This window comes from Schistocerca serialis, chromosome 1 (genome assembly GCF_023864345.2).
Source record: "Schistocerca serialis cubense isolate TAMUIC-IGC-003099 chromosome 1, iqSchSeri2.2, whole genome shotgun sequence".
Lineage (NCBI taxonomy): Eukaryota > Metazoa > Arthropoda > Insecta > Orthoptera > Acrididae > Schistocerca > Schistocerca serialis.
This window is the reverse complement of record NC_064638.1, coordinates 865,703,759-865,725,885: the sequence shown is the minus strand read 5'-3', so window position 1 is coordinate 865,725,885 and position 22,127 is coordinate 865,703,759. Positions and strand designations below refer to the sequence as shown.

At 40.3% G+C, this 22,127-nt stretch overlaps 1 protein-coding gene across 4 annotated transcripts in view; it reads right to left on the bottom strand.

The window, feature by feature from the left end:
* LOC126485569 (motile sperm domain-containing protein 1-like) overlaps nt 1-22,127 on the bottom strand; it is a 52,882-nt gene that overhangs the window by 8,434 nt on the left and 22,321 nt on the right. For all 4 annotated transcript variants that reach the window (XM_050108884.1, XM_050108888.1, XM_050108886.1 and 1 more), the window contains one exon: nt 9,273-9,431. In XM_050108884.1, the coding sequence (XP_049964841.1) occupies nt 9,273-9,431 (159 nt within the window). The remainder of the gene's footprint in view (nt 1-9,272; nt 9,432-22,127) is intronic.

The following is a 22,127-nucleotide window of genomic DNA, read 5'->3' as shown; positions in this document are numbered from 1 at the left end:
ACTCAAGTCTTAAAGAGATAAAGTTAAAGAAATTCTTTGCAATTATTTCAATACTACACAGGTGTCTGTACCATTCTTTCTTTCTGTGTAACCTTAGATTAATTTGCTGGGAAAAGAAATCATTTCATGCTCTATATTATCACTGGGTTAGTTGCAGGTTGCGTTATGTTGTCATTTGTTGAAAGAGAGCATTAATAATACATAACTTTTTGCCTGCGTATTGAGATTATGTTGCGCTATGTTTATTTAAGACACACTTACTCGCTCTCAAAATATATGTGCCGTTCGAAAAACAATATTCAGAGTTAAACTGCTACATTACATTATTAGTGCTGTAGGTTGCGACCGATGTCTGTGCGCTTATTTCAAACCACACATAGCAATCTGCACTGACATATACGAAATAATTACATTAATTCTACACCACAACAATTATGCAGAAAGGAGGTAAGGGTACACCTCCAGCTTGCAGGCACTAACAAAGATGACAGCTGACCATTTGTTTGAATAGCTTACACAGCCCATTTGTCAGAGAGATTGGCCGGTAGTTAGCTTAAATCTGTGGGTCCTTTCCCAATTTCAGAACGGGAATAATAATACCTTCCTGGGATTGAGAAGGAAATTCTCCTTCCCACCAAATACAATGAAAAAGCCCAAGGATATGTTTCATGCTGTCAGCAGGAAGATTTTTCAGCATTTGGTTGTGGATTTTGTCGGGTCCAGGGGCCATATCTTGACACACTGCCAGGGAGCTATGAATCTCCAATTCGCTAAAAGGGACACTGTATGACAGAACAACATGCCTGGAAGGATAGTGGGCAGCAATCAGTGACTTGTTTCAGAGTCAGGAATGAGGATGGTAATTACTGCGAGTGGACACTTCAACGAGTGTGCTGCATAACATTCAGCAAATACTGTAGTGATTCGAGAATTTCTGTGTGAATTCTAGACCCACTCAGCCTTCTACCGCCTCGAACACACGATATTCTAGATATGAGAGTGGGATGGTAAAATCCTACCTACTGCGCGTCACATGTTTGTGTGTGCAGGTTTAAAACCAGTCGCAGGAAGAAAGTACACGCGGCGGTTGAACGGCACTGACAAGTACCTGTCGGGGAATCCATAGATGCGTTAGTGAGTGTGTGTGGAAGAACCATGGAATCTATGTGCAGCTTTGTGCTTATTGTGTCACTGGCTATTGTTATGTGAAACAAGGACAGTTGAAAAAATACTTATATAGACTCTTGACTCAGCCTTGTTAGAGGCAAGATGTTTTTTCAGTCTCCTTTTCTGAAAGTCATGGTGTCTAAGCAGACTTTCTTTCGAATGTAAATCAATTTGTTTCTAACATATGACTGTATGAGAGACTTACTGAAGTTACATATTATGTTGAAATTGAGAATTTTTATTGTACTTGAAAGTCAAATACACCTTTGATTGATGAAATGTAAAGTTTGTATGGCTACTTATTTCACTAGTAGAAAGAGGCTTGAAAGTTCCTGTGCCTATTGTTATTCGATGGAGAAGAAGTCAAGAGAGTTTCCAGCAGCCGGCTATCCAATAAAGAAGAGTGGCTGCAAACCCCCAAGTAAGTCATCTCGTAAAGAAGTGGAATGTGGTTTGGGGAAATAAATCAGTGTAACTCAGACCCACACTCACACTAAGTCGTCAAAACGTTAAGAGTCCTACGGGATAAGTCCAGACGTTCCCACTGATAAGGATACCAGGAACTGTCAGGGGTGATGGATGGCTGCAAATGTGGTAAAGTTTAGTTCATACCGGGGACGAAGGGTGCAGTGTTGCACAGATGACAAGGGGGGAGGGGGTAGTTACTCCCAACACTCCTGCTTCCTTTCCTTTATTAAAAACAGCACTTTCGATCGGAGTCTCTTGAATGCTATTAAATTATCCATAGAGGGATGGTGCTTGTGCCATTTAAGTGCCCTGCGGCATTCCCTGATAGCTGTGCCTTTGTCTTCAGACCACCACGGCACTGGCGGCAGTCTGAAGAAGTGACCAATATGGAGCAGTTCCATATATCTGTGAGTGAAGAGAGAGAGAAAAGATATTGGGGTTGCAAACTGTGAGGTTAATAGTTGAGTATGTTCTGTGGGCCATAATGAAATGTGTTGCAGCTCCAATGTTGAGTAGGTAGGTGTCCAGTTCTGAATAGTGTTGTTCTAGTAAGCGGCCTCTGTGAGACATAGTGTCACTGCCCCACAGAGGATTATGGGCATAAAAGTCCCCCACTAAGAGGAAGGGGGGAGGCAGCTATTCCATAACTCTTAACAGCTCACGATAATGGAAAAGTCTGTCTGGGAATAGATAAATCTTACAGATTGCCATGCAAACTGACCAATAGACACTAATGGCCATGGTGTTGGTTCAGTGGTAAGGGGCACCTGCTCACTGAAAATATCAGAGTGTATGAGGGTACAAAACCCACCAGATACCCTCTAAACATTAATGTGATTGGTACAGTAGGGTTTGTAGTTTTTCAGGGCAAAGAGATGAGTTGCCATAAACCATGTTTCTTGAAGTGCTATGCCAATTATGGAATAAGTAGCCAGTTAATGATGGAGCTTGGTCAGATGGCAATAGTAGCTTAACAGTTCCAATGAAGGAGTATTGGAGTTGACTGTGTGATACATTGCCAAGGGGCAAAGGCTCGATCTTTGCAGGGGTGGGGAGCGGAACATCCCTAGCCACAGAAAGTAGTTTATCTTTCTGCTTATCCTTCTTAACCTTGTGGGACTGATTTCTGTGAAGATTTCCTCATTCTATCATCTAGGAGGGAAGAGGACCGTTCTTTCCTTTGGCCAGCAGCCTGTTGTGCTGATTCTTGTCTTAAGAGGGAGCACCTTGACAGGTGACCTCATCCCTGATGATGCCAGAGGATGACTAGGCATCTCTGGTTGCACTGATAGCATGAGAGCTGATATTCCTTACCCCAACAGTGGGGCAAGCCTTAGAATACAACCAAGGCCACAAGGTGGTGTGTGAGACCTTGTCATCATGTGAGGTATGGAGTGTGACACAACAGTTGCAAAATTTGAAACCGTATCAGCTGGACAAGGTCTTACAAACTTTTTATTTGCAGCTTGATACGACAGGTGGTCAGGTGTTTTATATTATTGAATTTTCTTCACCCTCTTAAACACTGAACATTGCGGTGAACAAGGAGGGTGCAGTTCCAGACAGTTGACACCCTGCGGGGGGGGGGGGATGTTGGTCACAAGGCACAAGGACTGACTTCGTGATACCCGTCCATATGCCTGGCAGATAGCCCCATTAGAACTGTAGGATGACATGTGTCCAAACCTCCGCCACCTAAAACACATCTTCGGAGGAAAATAAGGTCTGACATCACACCTATAAACCATGATGTTAATCATCTTGAGCAAAACGTTGCTATCAAAGGGCAGGATAAAAGTTCCAGTGTCCACTCAATCATCTTTTGAGTCCCTTCTGGATGTTCCAAGCAAAATGGACTCCATGCTGTGTCATGCCTGATTAGTATGCAGCTCTTGATCAGTTTGTACTGTTAGGTCCTGATAGACTCTAGTGAGCTTGTTATGAGGATAAAAGGAAACTGGTATATCTGCTATCTTTCCACAGGCCATAAGAGCCGGCGATTGGTTGGCGTGCAATGTTTTGATTAGTAAAGATACAATTCTAATTTTTTCTATTCCTGCAACCTCCCCAAACTGATCTTTAATACTTTCAACAGAAAACAGTGGGTTCATTGTAGAGATAGATCCGCCATCAGTTCAGGAACAAACCAAGAACTCGGCAAACTGTCCACTTCCATTTCTCCTTACCTGTCTCTTGCCTTGAGGCATGGTCAGAGATGTAAATGCCATAGGATTGTAAACCACTGCACTAAAATTACTGTTCCTGACTGTTGAGATGGCTGTGTTGGCAGAGCCACTGTTAAGTTTGACATGTTTCATAGCGGATCATCTGACACGATGCCACTCAGTGGGCATGACCCCGCCAAGGCAAAGGCCACCTGGGACAGTAGCCGCTGCTTGGAGTCTCTGTATCCCAATGTTGATAGGCATCTACTCCTTGGCTGACACAGGAAGGTTACAGCTCAGCATCGGCAGTGCGACCCCTTCGTCGTCAGAAGGCTACAACCAAGAGAGTATGTGACAACCCCACAACGACGGACTGACTACCGCCCTGGATTTCAAGTACAGAGACAGATCCACTTGACTGGCAAGAGCGAAAGATAACAGTACACAGTGGAGAGTTAATACACCTCTGTAAGGCATCCTTTCCCAAACGGCCCGAACTTCTGTAAAATTTGGAAAGTGGAGGTCAAACCCAAAATGGGGACCAGAATTTAAAAGGCAAAAAAGTTGAGGAGAAAAAGCATAAAAAAAGCAAAAAGAGCGAAAACCTTCAGAAGTCCAAAGTATAGTCAAAATACCAAGGTAAAAATGTGACCAAATAAAAAGATTCCTATTAGTCACCTTTTACAACAGGCAAGGATGGGCTGTGGGTCTTTTCTAGCTCCCAACACCACTGGGGGTCAGTAACATTACTTGTAACAGGAAGTATAATCACTTAGGCTTAAAATAGTAGTAGACAAAAGAGCAAACACAATGTTTGAATTACTTTCATTATCCTTATGAAGACTATTTTTATGTGACACACATCTGAACAACTATAACGTAGATAAGTGAAGAACTGTCCTACAAAAATTAAATTTATTCTCGACAAATTATTCCAGAAATGTGATCTATGGTTGCTTCTTTGAATAATATTATTGTTTTAACAAAATGATACTAAGGATTGGATAACAGAATAATGAAGAATGTCAGGTTGGTGAATGGGGTTAGGCTATAACTACTGGATGGAATATTCAAATTCAGTATGCAACAGATTTTTGTCATGGAATGATTATCACATCTAAAACAAATCTGCAATTGTTGACACTACCTCTGCTCTAACAGCACTTTCATTTTTATTTGATAATTAAGAATTTGTGACTGTTCCAGAACTGTCTGACTGTGCAGGTAATTTTTGTCACTTGCCATTTACCTCTCTTCGTTGGCATTCTGCACTGTTACTCTCTGGTTCCTTCTTCTCTTACTTACTGATTTCATTAGCCTGTTCCTTAATTTGTCCCCCATCCCCGTTGTTTTCATTTCTTTTTTGTTCCAGTCTGTACCCTATTACTTCCTTTCTGTTTCACTCTCTAACTTTGACTCACTGATCACCAACTACTCATTACCGACAGAAAACTTCAAGTGATGTATATGTCTGTATGTTGTTCACATGGCCACCAATGTTCATAAAATGCACAAATGGCGTGCCATATAATTACTGCTAACACAATCATTTACCTTTAATGTCACTACACAAGTGGCTGGCAGAGTCAACACGGCATACAGTGACTGGCCACACAATAATAAAGTGCCATGCCCAGAAAATATAACATACAGTGGAACCATGCTTAACAAGCCCTCCCCTAACGTGCAATTTGCAAAAAAAAAAAATTGACGTCACTAGCTGTTCGCACACAGAGAGAAAATGTTTGACAATATGAACACTTTTCACTGTCGGCAGCAGCATATGAACAATGTTTTTAGTATGGGCTGGCATCTGGGTTTAGTGCTCTTCCTGCTGCCATCTTAATGCAGCTGGTGATCACGCACTTTTCTAAACTTGTGTTCACACAATATTTTTTTGTGTGCAATCGCTGAAAACACGAAGATGCTACGGGTTGCTGATTTAGCATGCACATACAATTGGTCTACATCGACTATTTGCACTATCCTCGAGAACAAGAACAAGATTAAGGAGATCGATGCTTCAAAGGGACAAGAGTGCCTGAACACCGGTTTTGTATTCTGGATGATGTGAAAAGATTGCTCCGTATATAGATAAATAAACAGCAATTGAAAGGCGACATTAACAAGAACATAATTTGTGAGAAGGCGAGAATGATTTTCGCCGACCTCGTTAAGATAACGCCAGAATCATCAACAGCCGAAGAAGTGTTTAAGGGAAGACATGGATGGTTCGAGAAATTTAAGAGAAGAACCAGCATCCACAGTGTTGCGAGGCATGGTGAAGCAGCCAACTCTGGCACAAAAGCAGCAAAGAACTTCATCAGCAATTTCAAGATACTCATACATTATGAGGGTTATCTGGCACAACAGGTTTTTAATCATGATGAGGCAGATCTATCCTGGAAAAAGATGGCAAAGTGTGCTTTTATAACAGCAGAGGAGAATGCACTGCCCGGTCACAAGCCAATGAAAGACCATCTCACACTGCTATTCTGTGCCAATGCAAGTATGATTTGAAAATTAAACCACTGCTTGTTTACCATTCAGAAACTCCACAAGCCTTCAAGAAGTGTAAAGTCCAGAAGAGCAGGTTAAATGTGATGTGGAGATCAACCAACAAGGCTTGTGTGACACGTGATCTTTTTTGTGATTGACTCAATGAAGTGTTTGGTCCTTCAGTGAAAAAACATTTGCTCGAGATGAATCTGCCACTCTATGCCTTGCTTGTTATGGACGACGCTCCTGCCCATTCTCCGGCCTACAAGACCCTTCCTCGAAGAATTTCAATTCAACAAGATCCAATATCTGCCTTCCAACACCACTCTGTTACTTCGGCCTATGGACAAGCAGATCATTTGTAACTTTAAGAAGCTCTACACTAAAGCACTCTTTGATTATTGCTCTGACCTGATTGAAGCTACCAATCTCACTCTCAAGAGATTTTGGAAATATCACTTCAACATCGTTGCCTGCATCATGAGGATTGAAAAGGCTTCTGCTTGGAAGAAGCTTTGGCCAGAGTGCAATGTTGAATGTGACTCTGCAGCATTTGAGTCAATACCTGTGGAGCCTGTAGTCAATAAGATTGTGTCTTTGGCCAAGATCATACAACTAGAAGTGGATAACAATGGAAGATCACGGCCAAGAAATGACCACCAACGAGCTTATGGAGTTTCAGTGTGTTTCACAGAAGGAATTTGTGGAGAGGAGTTCAGAGGAGGAGGAGGAGGAGGAGGAGGAAGAGACTGTGGTGGCGGTGGTAACAGCAAAGCAGCAATCTTCTGGCTCGATAAGAGAAATGCTAAAAGCATGGAACTCTGGTGCATTGTACAATGAAAAACATCACACCAATAAAGCAGTGGCTACACACACAACAAATTTATTTGACGATAATGTTGTGTCACATTTTCGTCAAGTGTTCAAGCACTGGCAGAAACAAATGGCTATAGATAGCTTGCTAGTAAGAAAGAATTAGTTATTTATTGTGATTAATAAAGTACATGATACTGTATGTATACCAGTGGTTGAAAATACCACTTCAGTTGTAAATTTCTTTTATTATCACAACCGGTTTCGGGCTCTCATGAGCCCATCCTCAGATGTCTCAACTGTGCTATGGCCCCTGAGCGCCGCGGTGGACGTGGACATGTCCACCGCGGCACTCGGGGGCCACAGCACAGTTGAGACACCTGAGGATGGGCTCATGAGAGCCCGAAACCGGTTGTGATAATAAAAGAAATTTACAACTGAAGTGGTATTTTCAACCTCTGGTATAATGCTTGGTTGCGGATGTTCTTCCAACAGGATTGTTACTGTATGTATAATTTTCTCTGAATAAATGGCATGAATAAAATAAAACTTTTAGAACTTTTTCTGCATGGAATGCATTGCCATATTTTACATTAATTTATATGGGATAAATTGTTTTACTTGATAAGTGTTTTATACTATGAGTAAGATTCTGGGATGAATTCTGCTTGCTATGTGAGGTTCCACTTTATTAATCCCTAGCCATTCAGTATGCATATTATTATGCATACTGCTGGGACCGACGATATCAATAGCAATCCAGAAGCGCAGCTAATGAAATTTCTCTGCTATGGAGGGAGCTGCAATGCAGACTACAATACCAATGATGCTGCTACAGAAGGCATGTTATCTGGGTAAATACGTTCTCCATTGTGTGCTCTTAAATCAGCATTCACTTGCATTTTGAACAGGTTTCCTACAATGTTATTATGGCTGGCTACTTCTGTGGTGACATCCCTGCACCACTATTTTGTGATTGGGACATATTTCAGTATTCATCTCTGTATGAAATTTAAGGATTACCATATATTACAGGGTCTTTATCAGCATGCTGCCAGTAGTGTATAATAACAGTTTACAAGCATGTGGTTTGTGTGTGTGTGTGTGTGTGTGTGTGTGTGTGTGTGTGTGTGTGTGTGTGTGTGTGTCCACCCATCCTTTGAGCAATGCCCTACACGAACTGTTTTCTTTGGATGCATGTTTTTCGTACTTACAAGTAATTAACTCCTGGTATGTCAGCCAAATTAAAAACCACCTTTGTCAGTGCTAGAATTTACTCTTCTTTTTTTCTTCTTCATTTCTTTCTTTCCCTTAAGCTGGAGAGTGGGAGAGAATTACAGGTTAATGGAGAAGGGATGTAGGTAAAGACAAAATCAAGGTATTGCTACATTTTTTAAAATGAAACTGAATCCAATTGGATTAATCCAGCCTTCTGTAGCACAAATAATAGAATTATAATCAACAAGTATCTGTCATTCTGGGTAGCTACGCCAAGTATAAGTTTTCTGCTAGATGCTAAATACTGTAATGGCAGCCCTGAGAACAATCAACAACTACAACATGACAGCAAGGGGTGTAACCTCAAATAATTTTTTAGCACTGACTGGTACACAACAGTAACATGTGCAACATCAGCAAAGACATAGGGTAAGGCCAGCACAGTACAACAACTGCAGGCAATATTTACAAATTGTCACGAGCCATATAATGCATGCAATATCAGTGCACGTTAAGCTTAGATGGGAAGAAATGCATCATAAATCAACATACAAACATTTCATATGTATAGATCAATTTATAACAAAGGCTTTATACTCCTTTGCTGCCAAACTGAAAGTCTAGTTTTTGAATGAAGGAACTCAGAGGCAAAAAATAGTTTTGTACAGAATTTTACTTTTCTTCAAAACCTGTTTTCCAGTGTATTTCACTAATTTAATAAATGAACTAGTAGGGCAGCTTATAACATCAGGGTAACAAGCATAAGTATGAAGTAGCTCTATCAGAATATGAAGAGTAACTGAAGAACCTATAGAGAAATATTGTCATTGGGTTAAAGTATTAAATGATGTTATGCTAATAGGATATAGAGTGTACAAAATAAAATCACAGATAGGAATTTAGTGGTCACTGTACAGAAAGAAAAAAAATCATACCACTCACCTAAAACATATGCAAATATTAGCTTCAGATTAGAAGTAAGATGAAGATATTCGGGAAACCTTGAGTCTTCATCACCCTGAGTTGGCAATAGCAACGCACCAATACAAATAATGGCCGCTACAACCACCACATAGTTTGGTGTTTGGTATCTGCCTCCAACTGAAAGTAAAAGTTCTGTATCAAAATATTAACATCAGTACTTACAAGTAACACAGCACCTAAAAACTTTTGTACTGAAATGTGTCAAGGTAATTTTAAAGAATTTGGATGTCACTGACTGGTCACCAGCAGTGGGCTCCAAGCGAACACTCACGATGATGTTCTTAATATGATGCTGTAAACTTTAAAAACAGTTACTTTACATTATTCACAAGATGGCACACACCTTGAGTTTTCCATTGTATTTCTTTCAGCACCTGTACAGTATTACCATTATTAGGGAAGAAAGAGAAGAAGTGTGAATACTGAAATTTATTGATTTGAGATGTAATATCACTCATCTAGAATGTCCCAATCTATGAAAGCACAGTGAAAGGTTCTCAGCTTAGTACAGGGGTGATCATTGATACACTTGATCAGTGGAAAAGTTTTGTTTATATAGCTTCTTAAAGTAACAGTGTTCATATGTTTTGTTCACACTGGTGGATTCCACAGCATACTGGATTTTTTATTCATGTATGGTTTACTGTCAACAAAAATTCATCCAAAGGTGGTGAGCTTATCAATGATCATCTTTCATTTCTATATTTAACAGCTAAAAATGGGTGCCTCAATTAAAATGTGTAAGCACTTATCTCGAATATGATTCACTTCGAGGACATCTTGAAACTATAACCACAAATTAAACACTGAGAAAGACAACATTAACAAATTGGACAACTGACCAATAATGTAGACTCCACAGATATAACAAAAGACTAAGGAATACATTATAAATGAAGAGCTAACAACAAGTAAACTTTTTTGCATGGTGGGTGCCACTTTAGTGGAACACCGACCAAAATGCAAGTATGAATAGTTTTACCACTTTAAAGAGACTTAAATGAGTGCATTAATTTATTACAGTGAATGAATGGGCTGTCTGGCAGTAGTCTAAGCTGTGGTCGAAGTAGGTAGCCCTGTACAACAAAAGACAGTCAGCTGTACCTGTTGTGAAGGGCAATGTGTTCTCTAGGATGCAAAAAAATTCTTACTGTTTACTAGAAAATGGTAAAACAAAAACCACACAACTCTTGCGGGCAATTAGATGAATATAGATAAAAGAAAGTCCTGAATTACATAAAACACTAAAACTCTCTTCAAAACAACAACTTGTTCAAATTTTACGAAGGTAACAGAAATAACATAGGAACAAGCCTAGAATCATAGAGGTAGACACGTGCAGACTGATGAAACACCAGAAGAGGCAACGTCTAAACAAAGGAGCAGGAGGTTACAGACAGGGCCTGTATAAGGCAGTGAAGTTGGGAAGGAGGAAGAATATAATAACGTTGTAAGTAGATTGTTTTAGAAATAAAAAAGTACAAATATGTAGCAGATGCAAGTTATGCTGAGGGGCATAAGAAAACACCATAAAAAGTAGTAACATGAAGATACCAGAGAACCTAAACCAAAAACTGTCAAGGCTGAAAAGAAAGCAATGGTAAACACGTGGAATCGGCAAATTTGTCTGTGTACATAAACAAGATGTTTACATGAAATAAAGCCTGACGTACTCAGACAGGCCTTTCTTTTTACAGTAAGTCAGATACAAACATTGTATAACTATAAGTAACAATGATAGAATTATTTACAATGTAACAGACTCTTAAAAGCATCAAGAGAAACAATGACTTCTAAAGTTTTTCTGTTCATTATGAAAGTATTCGTATGGAGTGTAGCCATGTATGGAAGTGAAACATGGACGATAAATAGTTTGGACAAGAAGAGAATAGAAGCTTTCGAAATGTGCTGCTACAGAAGAATGCTGAAGTTTAGATGGGTAGATCACATAACTAATGAGGAAGTATTGAATAGGATTGGGGAGAAGAGAAGTTTGTGGCACAACTTGACCAGAAGAAGGGATCGGTTGGTAGGACATGTTCTGAGGCATCAAGGGATCACCAATTTAGTATTGGAGGGCAGCGTGGAGGGTAAAAATCGTAGAGGGAGACCAAGAGATGAATACACTAAGCAGATTCAGAAGGATGTGGGTTGCAGTAGGTACTGGGAGATGAAAAGGCTTGCACAGGATAGGGTAGCGTGGAGGGCTGCATCAAACCAGTCTCAGGACTGAAGACCACAACAACAACAACACGAATTTTATTCTTATTACAGTGCACACGGTTGTAAATTTCTATTTCTTCCAGAATGCCCATATGAGTACACTTCTCATTTTATACAAAATCGTAAAATTATTTTTAATCTTAATAACATTGTGACATTCTGTGATTAAGTGGGCAGCAAAGATGGATTTATCTTCTCCATTTTTTTCTCCTTGTTTATGTCCATTCTTTGTATCTCTTATTTAAGTTTCTGCATGCTTGGCCAATTTAAAGAGCTTCACAGTTACTATGCTGGATTTTATATGTGCCTGCAGCAGCAAAATTTTTGTTGTTAGTTTTAATATTATGTATAATTAACTGTCCTAGTCTGCTGACAGTCTTTAAAGCAATTCTAAAATTAAGCCTGTGGAAATATACACTGAGCTTATACAAAACATTACCTTAAAAGTGAAAAAAAGACAAATTTTAAACATTCTGCAGTATCACTATATTTGTTGGCTGTATTCTGCCAAGACTGTATTTATAATTGCTTCTTTCATCAACTATGGAGTACTAAATGCTACTTCTGGATGCAATGTGGTGCAAAATATTTAGTTATTTGTTGGTTTCATTAGTATTTAGATGTAATTTGAGTATGCTGATAATTGCGTGAAAGATGGCTTTTTATGCTGAGATGGATGGCATGAATTCTGGAAAATGATGACATCTACAGTAAGGACATATGATAGATGAGAAAAAACAACTGATGGACATTAGTAAGAGAGAGATTTAATTAATTAGTTGGCATATTTTGCAGATGTTCAACACTAAAGATAATATTAGGATGAAGTTCATTTATCTTAAGACCTAACAGATAGCTGTTATTCTTAAATCCTTGATAATGTAGCAGAATATCACTTACATATCTTTTATAATGAATTATTTTTGTGCCTCTTGCAGATGTTTACAAAAGAAACTTTGTTTTCAAGGCAGTATATTGGCAATAGTACCAGCAAGCAGAGAACTCACAGCTAGTTCTTTCTGAATAAAACTTTTATTGTTGAAAGAAAAGTAGTTAAAATTATAAGTTCAACTATTGTGCCCTGTGGTACTGTTTTGTGATTGAGAAGATTTTTTAAAATTATTTCACAAGGTTCATCTACAGAGCTGTTTGTATAAAAACTAGTTTTCTTTTACTCTCGTATCTGAAACATATATATATTTATTATACATAGAAATATCCACATAACAGGCAGAACACTCCAAGGAAATGAGGAAGTGAATATGGCTCATTGTGGGATGATAATGGACCTCACTATTTCAGCCAGATCATAGCAATTTTTAATTGAGAAATTTTTATGGAAGATGTAATGTACTTGCAGCAGTACATGTAATTTTCGCAAATTGGACAGCCTGAATTGTTAACTGATTTGACAATCAGTCTTAGTGGCATGCTTTCTATTATGCATTTTTATTTGAGTCCTTCATCTTGCTTCTCGTGAATTTTTGGGAATTCTAGCTACAATGAAAACAATAGAAAACAGAAACACATGAATAAAAGCAATTTATTTTGCACTTCTGAAAGAAAATACAAAACGAGAACCACTGAACAGCTACTGACTTCATGGAAAGCACAAAGAGAACTGACAAAGATGAACAGAGCCAAAGATATCACAAACAAGACCTGGTATGGATCGGCAACTGTTGCTGTGAAATCATATCACCACCCTCTGGTAACAGGAACGCAGGCTTATATTGCTCTTGAGATACATTAGTGGACTAACCACTGGGTAGGATTTTCAGTATGTTTTTTCTAGTGCACCATGATTGGATATGGGCGTGTATGGGGTTGCAAAAGGTGCCCTGAAAGTATCTACCATACATCACACCGGAACAAGTGCTTAGGTCTTTATGAGTAAAAATATTCGTGTCCATATGACAAAATGCCAAAACAGGCACAATTTAGAGATACAAAGCTTTACTCGTTAATGGAGAAATGACAGTTCTCATAGAGGATGCTCTCACTGTTGTGTGGAAAATTCAAATGAAAGTCACAAGGTTTTGCTCTAAACAAATTCTGCAGCAGTAGTCTTGTTTAATGGCTACACATAATCCCAGAAGCACTAGATGTAGAGTTGGTATCCACGAAGTACCACGAATATTAAAGAAGATTTTAAGAGTTTGATGCCATCATTCAACCATTCCAATATTGGCTGGAATGTTAGCAGGTTGTGTGGTGGTGCTTGAAACCACAGAGGTCAGCGAGTTCATGAAACAAAATTTATGCAAATTATGTTCTTTGAACAGTAGTAACATTGGTGGGGCATCTGAAGTGGGAAAGTCAGGTAGTTAGAAAGATTCACGACACTGTCTCAGCTGAGATATCAACAACAGACAACGCCTCTGCCAAGCATGTGTAGTGGCCAAGGGCTGTAAATAGGTACTTTAAATCCTTTGCTGGAGGTAGAGATCCCACCAACCCAATACGGACACGCGCAAATCGCTGTGGGGGTTCACTGAATGTACCTACTGACTTAACCATATGACGGCCTACTTTAGCCTGCTGGCACACTACGCATGTGTGGACTCACGTGTGACAGCTGTGTTTAATGTACGGCCACACATATGTGCCAATGACCATATGAACTCTGCAGTTTGCTCCTGAATGTAGTAGGCTGTGTATCAATTCAAAAACATGCTTCTGAAAAACAGTAGGCACAAATGAACGAAGCTGGATTCTGGAGACGTCATACCACAAAAAAAAGTCTTCAGGGCCTCAAAAGGATGGCATTTTAGTTCTGGCCTTGTACCTTGGCTGCTTGTAAGTTCTAGCAATTGGATATCCTCTGTCACTTTCACCTCTGCCAGAAATTTGTAGTTGATGTTGCTAGATATTGCATCAATTCTAAAATAATCTGGCACCCTTAATGTGGCAAATGCCTGTCATTAATTGACTGATAAATTCCAGTAGCCAGAATTGTCATGAAGAAAAGGATTCACTAGGCATTGTAAATGCAAATGTTTGGTCTGTAAACAAGCCTCACAAATGGCTAACAGTTCCCTCTCATATGCACTCACTTCATCTGTGAGCACATCACCTTTTGAGAAAATTCTGTTGGTGAAGCAACTGGCAGCTAACTGGCTGGCATCCACTATGATAGGGAGAAGTGCTGAATACACAGGGTGTACCAACTGGCAGCATTACTAAAGTTGGTCTTTATCTCATCAAAAGCTTGTAGTACCTCTGTGGTCCAAGAAAAGTCATAGCAGCACCCACTGGCACCGAGTTCTGCTAGTGCTGCAGCGAGAGACACCTGGATGCCTGCTGCAAGGGGTAAATGGTGTCTATAAAAATAAACCATTTCCTGAAAATGGTACAGCTGCTGGAAAACCTCAGGCTGCAGCATCAGTTGTACTGAGCTGACATCCTGTAGGGATGTGATGCTAGAAGAGGAGACTAAATGCCCTATGAATTGTACTTTCTATTGTCAGAGTAAACATTTGTCCTGACTGATCACCAACTGATACTTTGAGAATGTCAAAAACAAACTGTAAATGGTTTTTCTGTTCTACTATCATCTTTGCAAACACAAAACATCATCTAAATAAGCAAACCAGAAGAGAAGTCCACAGAATACCTCTTCTACGAAGCACTGCTGTCATACAACAGTGGTATTCTTGAGGTCAAATGGCATACACAAGTATTCGTACAGTCCAAAGCGAGTTATGGCAGTGGTTTTTTGAATGTTTGTGGGTTGGGCTGAAATCTGGTGGTACGCTTTTTTGAAGTAAGTTATCCTTAACATCATCGCTCCCACTAACACACTACACTGCTCTGGAAAGCATAAGGACAAGATAGAAAAGTAATGTAACATATTAACAACTTGGTGGAAAAGAGAAACAGTGTGGAAGCTTGTTGCCAGAGGCCTCCCAGTCATGCACAGAAAACTGGATGTCACACAGTGTGAGGTCAGCCAGCATGATTATAGCACCAAATGGGGGCTGGCCGAACAAAACGAGGTACTTGAAGGAGTGGGAAACGACAATGCATGTCACTCAGCAAGCAGATAGGGGGTACTGTGGTGGTGTTCTCCATTACAACATGGCCCACACATTACATCTCGAGGACTTTACACTGGAAAGAATCATCAAAAAACTGGAAGAGGGATAAAGTGTGATGAGTGGTATTGTTCACAGCATTGTTTCACATGCATGGGGAGCATACCAAACCAAAGGCACTGCTGCCTGAAGGAGAGGTGGTGGTCAGCCATGGTCAACTATAGCAGCAGATGTCTGTTATATTGTACAACAGGCAAGAAGTAACCCACATCAAACAGCAGGTGAAATTCCAATCACATTTACCAGGGCTGCGAGGGATTCAATCTCACAGTCCACAGTGGCACAGTGACTGCATGGGGGTGGTCTCTTTGCCCAGTACCCAGTATCTTCTGTTCCATTTATGGATGGATGGATGGATTCAAAATTGTTCGGCTCCAGACAACATTGTCAAAAAGCACCTGTTCTCAAGATCATGGTGCCGGTGTGTGTTGCGTTGACACCCACACATCGGCTGCACTGTTTGCAGTGGTGCCCAGTGTGTAGCGGTTGGACCAACAATGAGTGGAGTCACACACACTATTTCGATGAGAAAAGGTTTAGTTTGAGTAGCAATTCTTGACATGCCCTCATATGGTGAGACGTGGGAACACACAATGCACCCAAAACCACTGTTGAACATGGTCGTTCTGGTGGTCCAGGTGTTATGGTGTAGGGAGGCTTAAGGTTGCATGGGTGCACTGACCGTCAACTCTCTGAACACAATACACTTAATGGTCGAGGTTAATGTGACACTTTATTCTGTCCACCATGTGCATTTTTTCAGGAGTGCATTTGGCCCCAACTTCATTTTTAAAGCTGACAATGCATGTCTGCATTGAACAGAACAGCTGGAGGAGCTCTTGGAATGAGAGGATACTTGAGGAATGGACTGGCCTGCTCATTACTCCAACTTGAATCCCATCAAGCATGTGTGGGACGTGTTGTAAAGACATACTGCAACTTGTCCACATGCATCAACAACCATCCAGCAGTTGTCAACCAGACTGATAGAGGGATAAAACACCCTACAACAAGAACTCCTTCCCAACATTGTGGCAGCATGGAGTACATTTAGAGTAAGCACTACCATCCATGGTGGTCATACACCCTATTAAGACTCACATCTCGTGTTTTGTGACATCCAGGGACCCATCGTAAGTCGTGGTGACTTCAGTGTACTTATTGCATAAAAGTGTCATTTCTGTTTGTCTCACTGTGTATTTCTTTCAGATACCTTCTGTACTACTCTGTAGCAGTTCTTTCTCTGTATGGTTCAAGTTTCATTGAGCTACGTTACTTGGCAGTAACATCATGCAAAAGTCACTTTCCATTCAAGTTTTACACATGATTGTATGTTTGGCAGTGGGTAACAGTCTGGTGTGGCACATATGTTTAAAACATGGTATCTCCACATGGTCTCCAGCAGCTGTCTTTCTCTTCTACGAGGTGCAAAGATAGTGCCCAAGAACTGCAAGAATGGCAGTTCACTACTGAATTCAATAATCTGCTGATCTATTTCTTGTCAGATTGTATATTTATCAGGCAAAAGTCTGCAAGCTTTGAAGGTGACAGGAGGATATGGCTTAGTCCAAATGTGATGTGTATTATGCACAGCAGCAGCAATGTGCGAAGAATGTTCATTACCAGGTGTGGCTCGAGTCACTCAGGTGGCAGATTCAAAGTGAGATGGAGTAATCCCTTCTTGTAAGCTCCGTAGTTCGTCTTCAGCAGCCTCTAGTTCCATGTTTGCTGCACACAATTTGCAAAGTGACACATTATTTTCTGCCATAATGCCTGTCTTTTCCTCCATTCGGTCTGATAACTTTTCTTTCATGTTATAGTATGCACATACTAAAGTTTCAAAATCTGGTGTGTAGTTGGAAGTGTGAGGACCACAGTCACTGGACTCCATATCAATCATCTTGGTACCTGGTTCAGCAGTGCCGTGAAAATCACTGGATTGCATCACGCTTCATAATAAAGTGTAATGGAAGGCACAAGTGTTGTAAATTTTGTCAGGAATCTTAATTGTTTTAGAATCAATACAGATATGTGCCTGGTGCGAGGATATAAGTCAATACTATAGTAATGCAAAAAGAACAGTGTCTAGGATGAGTACTGTTACATCAGGTAACATTTAAGTCCCACGACAAGAGCTTTCACGCCAAAAGTTGGAATTTTGGGGCTGTTAGCAGGTGTAAGTCAAGTGTGTGTTTTGATCCACTGGCAGTACACTTACATCTGCACCAGTGGTGACGAGTTATGTGCGTGATATGCAAGTGTCTGTGACATATAACCCATGCTATGTGCTGGACATGCCTGGAACATTGTGTTGGTTTGATATTTGCACGTGTTTTTGTTGCAGATACTGAGCATGAGGGTTGATTCCTTCGTTGAGATGTCAACAACCATTGAGTGTCAGTGAATATTGGCAGAAGCATCAGAAACTTGTGATGAGTCTTGAATCTTCATTCTGTGAATGTTGCCAGATAGGCACTTCTTCTCAGAGCGGCCAGTCTCATTTACCTGATTGCACCTACAAGGGGAAGTGCACTTCCTGGCTTGAGGTCCAAAATATGCATGTTACCAACATTGAGTAGGAATCCATTTGCTGACACTTCAGCGCATACTCTGGTGGTCGTTATGCACCTTGCTGTTGAGAGTTGGTGCTGTGGGGCCTGTTTCTTTGATTTGCTCCTAGAGAGAAGGGCTTCAGTCATAAAGGGTCCAGGTCGAACACAGGAAGAACGTAGATACCGGACCACTGGTATAACAGTTGTAAGTTGTCATAGCTACGTTGGGAAAGTACCAGAGCTCCAAGTGCTAATAGAAAGCACTGATGCTCAAATCATCGTTGTTATTGTGGTCTTCAGTCCAGAAACTGGTTTGATGCAGCTCTCCATGCTACTCTATCCTGTGCAAGCTGCTTCATCTCCCAGTACCTACTGCAACCAACATCCTTCTGAATCTGCTTAGTGTATTCATCTCTTGGTCTCCCACTACGATTTTTACCTTCCATGCTGCTCTCCAATACTAAATTGTTGCTCCTTGATGCCTCAGAACATGTCCTAGCATACAATTCCTTCTTCTAGTCAAGTTGTGACACAAACTCCTCTTCTCCTCAATTCTATTCAGTACCTTCTCATTAGTTACGTGATCTACCCATCTAATCTTCAGCATTCTTCTGTAGCACCACATTCTGAAAGCTTCTAGTCTCTTCTGTTTATCGTCCATGTTTCACTACCATAGATGGCTACACTCCATACAAATACTTTCAGAAACAACTTCCTGACACTCAACTCTATACTCATTAAAAAATTTCTCTTTTGTAGAAATGCTTCCCTTGCCATTGCCAGTCTGCATTTTATATCCTCTCTACTTTGACCATCATCAGTTATTTTGCTCCCCAAACAGCAAAACTCAACTACTACTTTAAGTGTCTCATTTCCTAATCTAATTCCTTCAGAACCGCCAGATTTAATTAAACTACAATCCTACTCCAAATTTTTCTTTTTTTCCCTCTACTGCTTGCTCAGTATACAGATTGAATAACATCGGGGGTAGGCTACAACCCTTTCTCACTCCCTTCCCAACCACTGCTTCCCTTTCATGCCCCCCAACTCTCATAACTGCCATCTGGCTTCTGTACGAATTGTAAATAGCCTTTTGCTCCGTGTGTTTTACCCCTGCCACCTTCAGAAATTGAAAGGGAATATTCCAGTCAACATTGTCAAAAGCTTTCTCTAAGTCTACAAATGCTAGAAACGTAGGTTTGCCTTTCCTTACCCTATCTTCTAAGATAAGTTGTAGGGTCAGTATCGCCTCGCATGTTCCAACATTTCTACAGAATCCCAATTGATCTTCCCTGAGGTCAGCTTCTACCAGTTTTTCCATTTGCCTGTAAAGAATGTGTGTTAGTATTTTGCTGCTGACTTATTAAACTAATAGTTCAGTAATTTTCACATCTATCAACACCTGCTTTCTTTGGGATTGGAATTATATTCTTCTTGAAGTCTGAGGGTATTTCGCCTGTCTCATACATCTTGCTCACCAGATGGTAGAGTTTTGTCAGGGCTGGCTCTCCCAAGACTATCAGTAGCCCCAATGGAATGTTGTCTACTCTCTTGTGTAGACCATCTATATACTCCTTCCACCTTTCTGCTTTCCCTTCTTTGCTTAGAACTGGGTTTCCATCTGAGTTCCTGATATTCATGCAAGTAGTTCTCTTTTCACCAACGGTCTCTCTAATTTTCTTGTAGGCAGTATCTATGTTACTCCTAGTGATATATGCCTCTACATCCTTACATTTGTTCTCCATTCATCCCTGCTTAGCCATTTTGGACCTCCTGTCGATATCATTTTTGAGATGTTTTTGCCTGCTTCATTTACTGCACTTTTATATTTTCTCCTTTCATCAATTAAATTCAATATTTCTTCTGTTACCCAAGTATTTCTACTAGCCCTCATCTTTTTACCTACTTGATCCTCTGCTGCCTTCACTATTTCATCTCTGAAAGCTACCCATTCTTCTCCTACTGTATTTCTTTCGCCCTTTCTTGTCAGTCGTCCCCTAATTCCCTCTCTGAAACTCTCTACAACCTCTGGTTTAGTCAGTTTATCCAGGTCCCATCTCCTTAAATTCCCACCTTTTTGCAGTTTCTTCAATTTTAATCTACAGTTCATAGATTGTGGTCAGAGGTCACATTTGCCCCTGGAAATGTCTTACAATTTAAAACCTACTTCCTAAATCTCTGTCTTACCATTATATAATCTATCTGAAACCTTCCAGTGCCTCCAGGCCTCTTCCACGTATACAACCGTCTTTCATGATTCTTTAACCAAGTGTTAGCTATGATTAAGTTATGGCTTGTGCAAATTTCTACCAGGCGGCTCCCTCTTTCATTCCTTACCCCCATTCCATATTCACCTACTACTTTTTCCTTCTCTTCCTTTTCCTACTATCGAATTCCAGTCACCCATGACTATTAAATTTTCATCTCCCTTCACTATCTGAATAATTTCTTTTATCTCATCATACATTTCATCAATCTCTTCCTCATCTGCGGAGCCAGTTGGCATATAAACTTGTGCTACTGTGGTGGGTGTGGGCTTCGTGTCTACCTTTGCTACAATAATGTGTTCCTTATGCTGTTTGTAGTAGCTTACCCGTGCTCTTATATTTTTTATTCATTATTAAACTTACTCCCACATTACCCCTATTTGATTTTGCATTTGTAGCCCTGTATTCACCTGACCAGAAGTCTTGTTCCTCCTGCCGCCAAACTTCAGTAATTCCCACTATGTCTAGCTTTAACCTATCCATTTCCCTTTTTCAATTTTCTAACCTGCCTGCCTGATTAACGGATCTGACATTCCACACTCTGATCCGTAGAACGCCAGTTTTCTTTCTCCTGATAACGACGTCGTCCTGAGTAGTCCCCGCCTGGAGATCCTAATGGGGACTATTTTACCTCCAGAATATTTTACCCAAGAGGATGCCACCATCATTTAATCATACAATAAAGCTGCATGCCCTTAGGAAAAATTACAGCCTTTAGTTTCTCCTTGCTTTCAGCTGTTCGCAGTACCAGCACAGTATGGCTGTTTTGGTTAATGTTACAAGGCCAGATCTGTCAATCGTCCAGACTGCTGCCCCTCTTCAGGAACCACACATTTGTCTGGCCTCTCAACAGATACCCCGACGTTGTGGTAGCACCTAAGGTACGGCTATCTGTATCGCTGAGGCATGCAAGGCTCCTCACCAACGGCAACATGCATGGTAAAAAAAGCTGGCTAAAGCCAGAGATAAGCTCAGTCGAAATTTTTTTTGAAGAACCTAACGGTGTTGCGAAAGGATAGACTAAACACAGCTGCCGGTGGTGTATTTGGTGCAGTTAGAAGTAGTTTATCTTGTCGTGAAATTGAAGTAGATAGTTCCTGTGAGTTAGTATGGGCAGAGGTCATTGTTAGCAAACAGAATAAAAGAATAATTGCATCCTTTTACTGACCTTCCAATTCGGATGATACAGTCGCTGAAAGGTTCAAAGAAAACTTGAGTTTGATTTCAAATATGTATCCGACACACACAATTATAGCTGGTGGTGACTAATTTACCCTCGATATGTTGGAGGTATGCATAAAACATCATCCGAAATTGTGCAAAACACATTCTTTGAAAATTATTTCGAGCAGTTAGCTCATGAGCTCATGCGAATAGGAAACAGTTGTGAAAACACACTTGACCTCTTAGCAACAAATAATCCTGAGTTGATAATGAGCATCAAAACAGATACAAGGATCAGTGAACACCAGATTGTCATAGCAAGATCGTATATCGTAATTCCCAAATCCTCCAAAAATAAACGAAAAATATACCTACTCAAAAAAGCACATAAAATTCACTTGATGCCTTCCTGAGAGACAATCTCCACTCCTTCCAAATCAGTAATATTGGTGTAGACCAGATGTGGCCTGAATTCAAAGAAATACACTCCTGGAAATTGAAATAAGAACA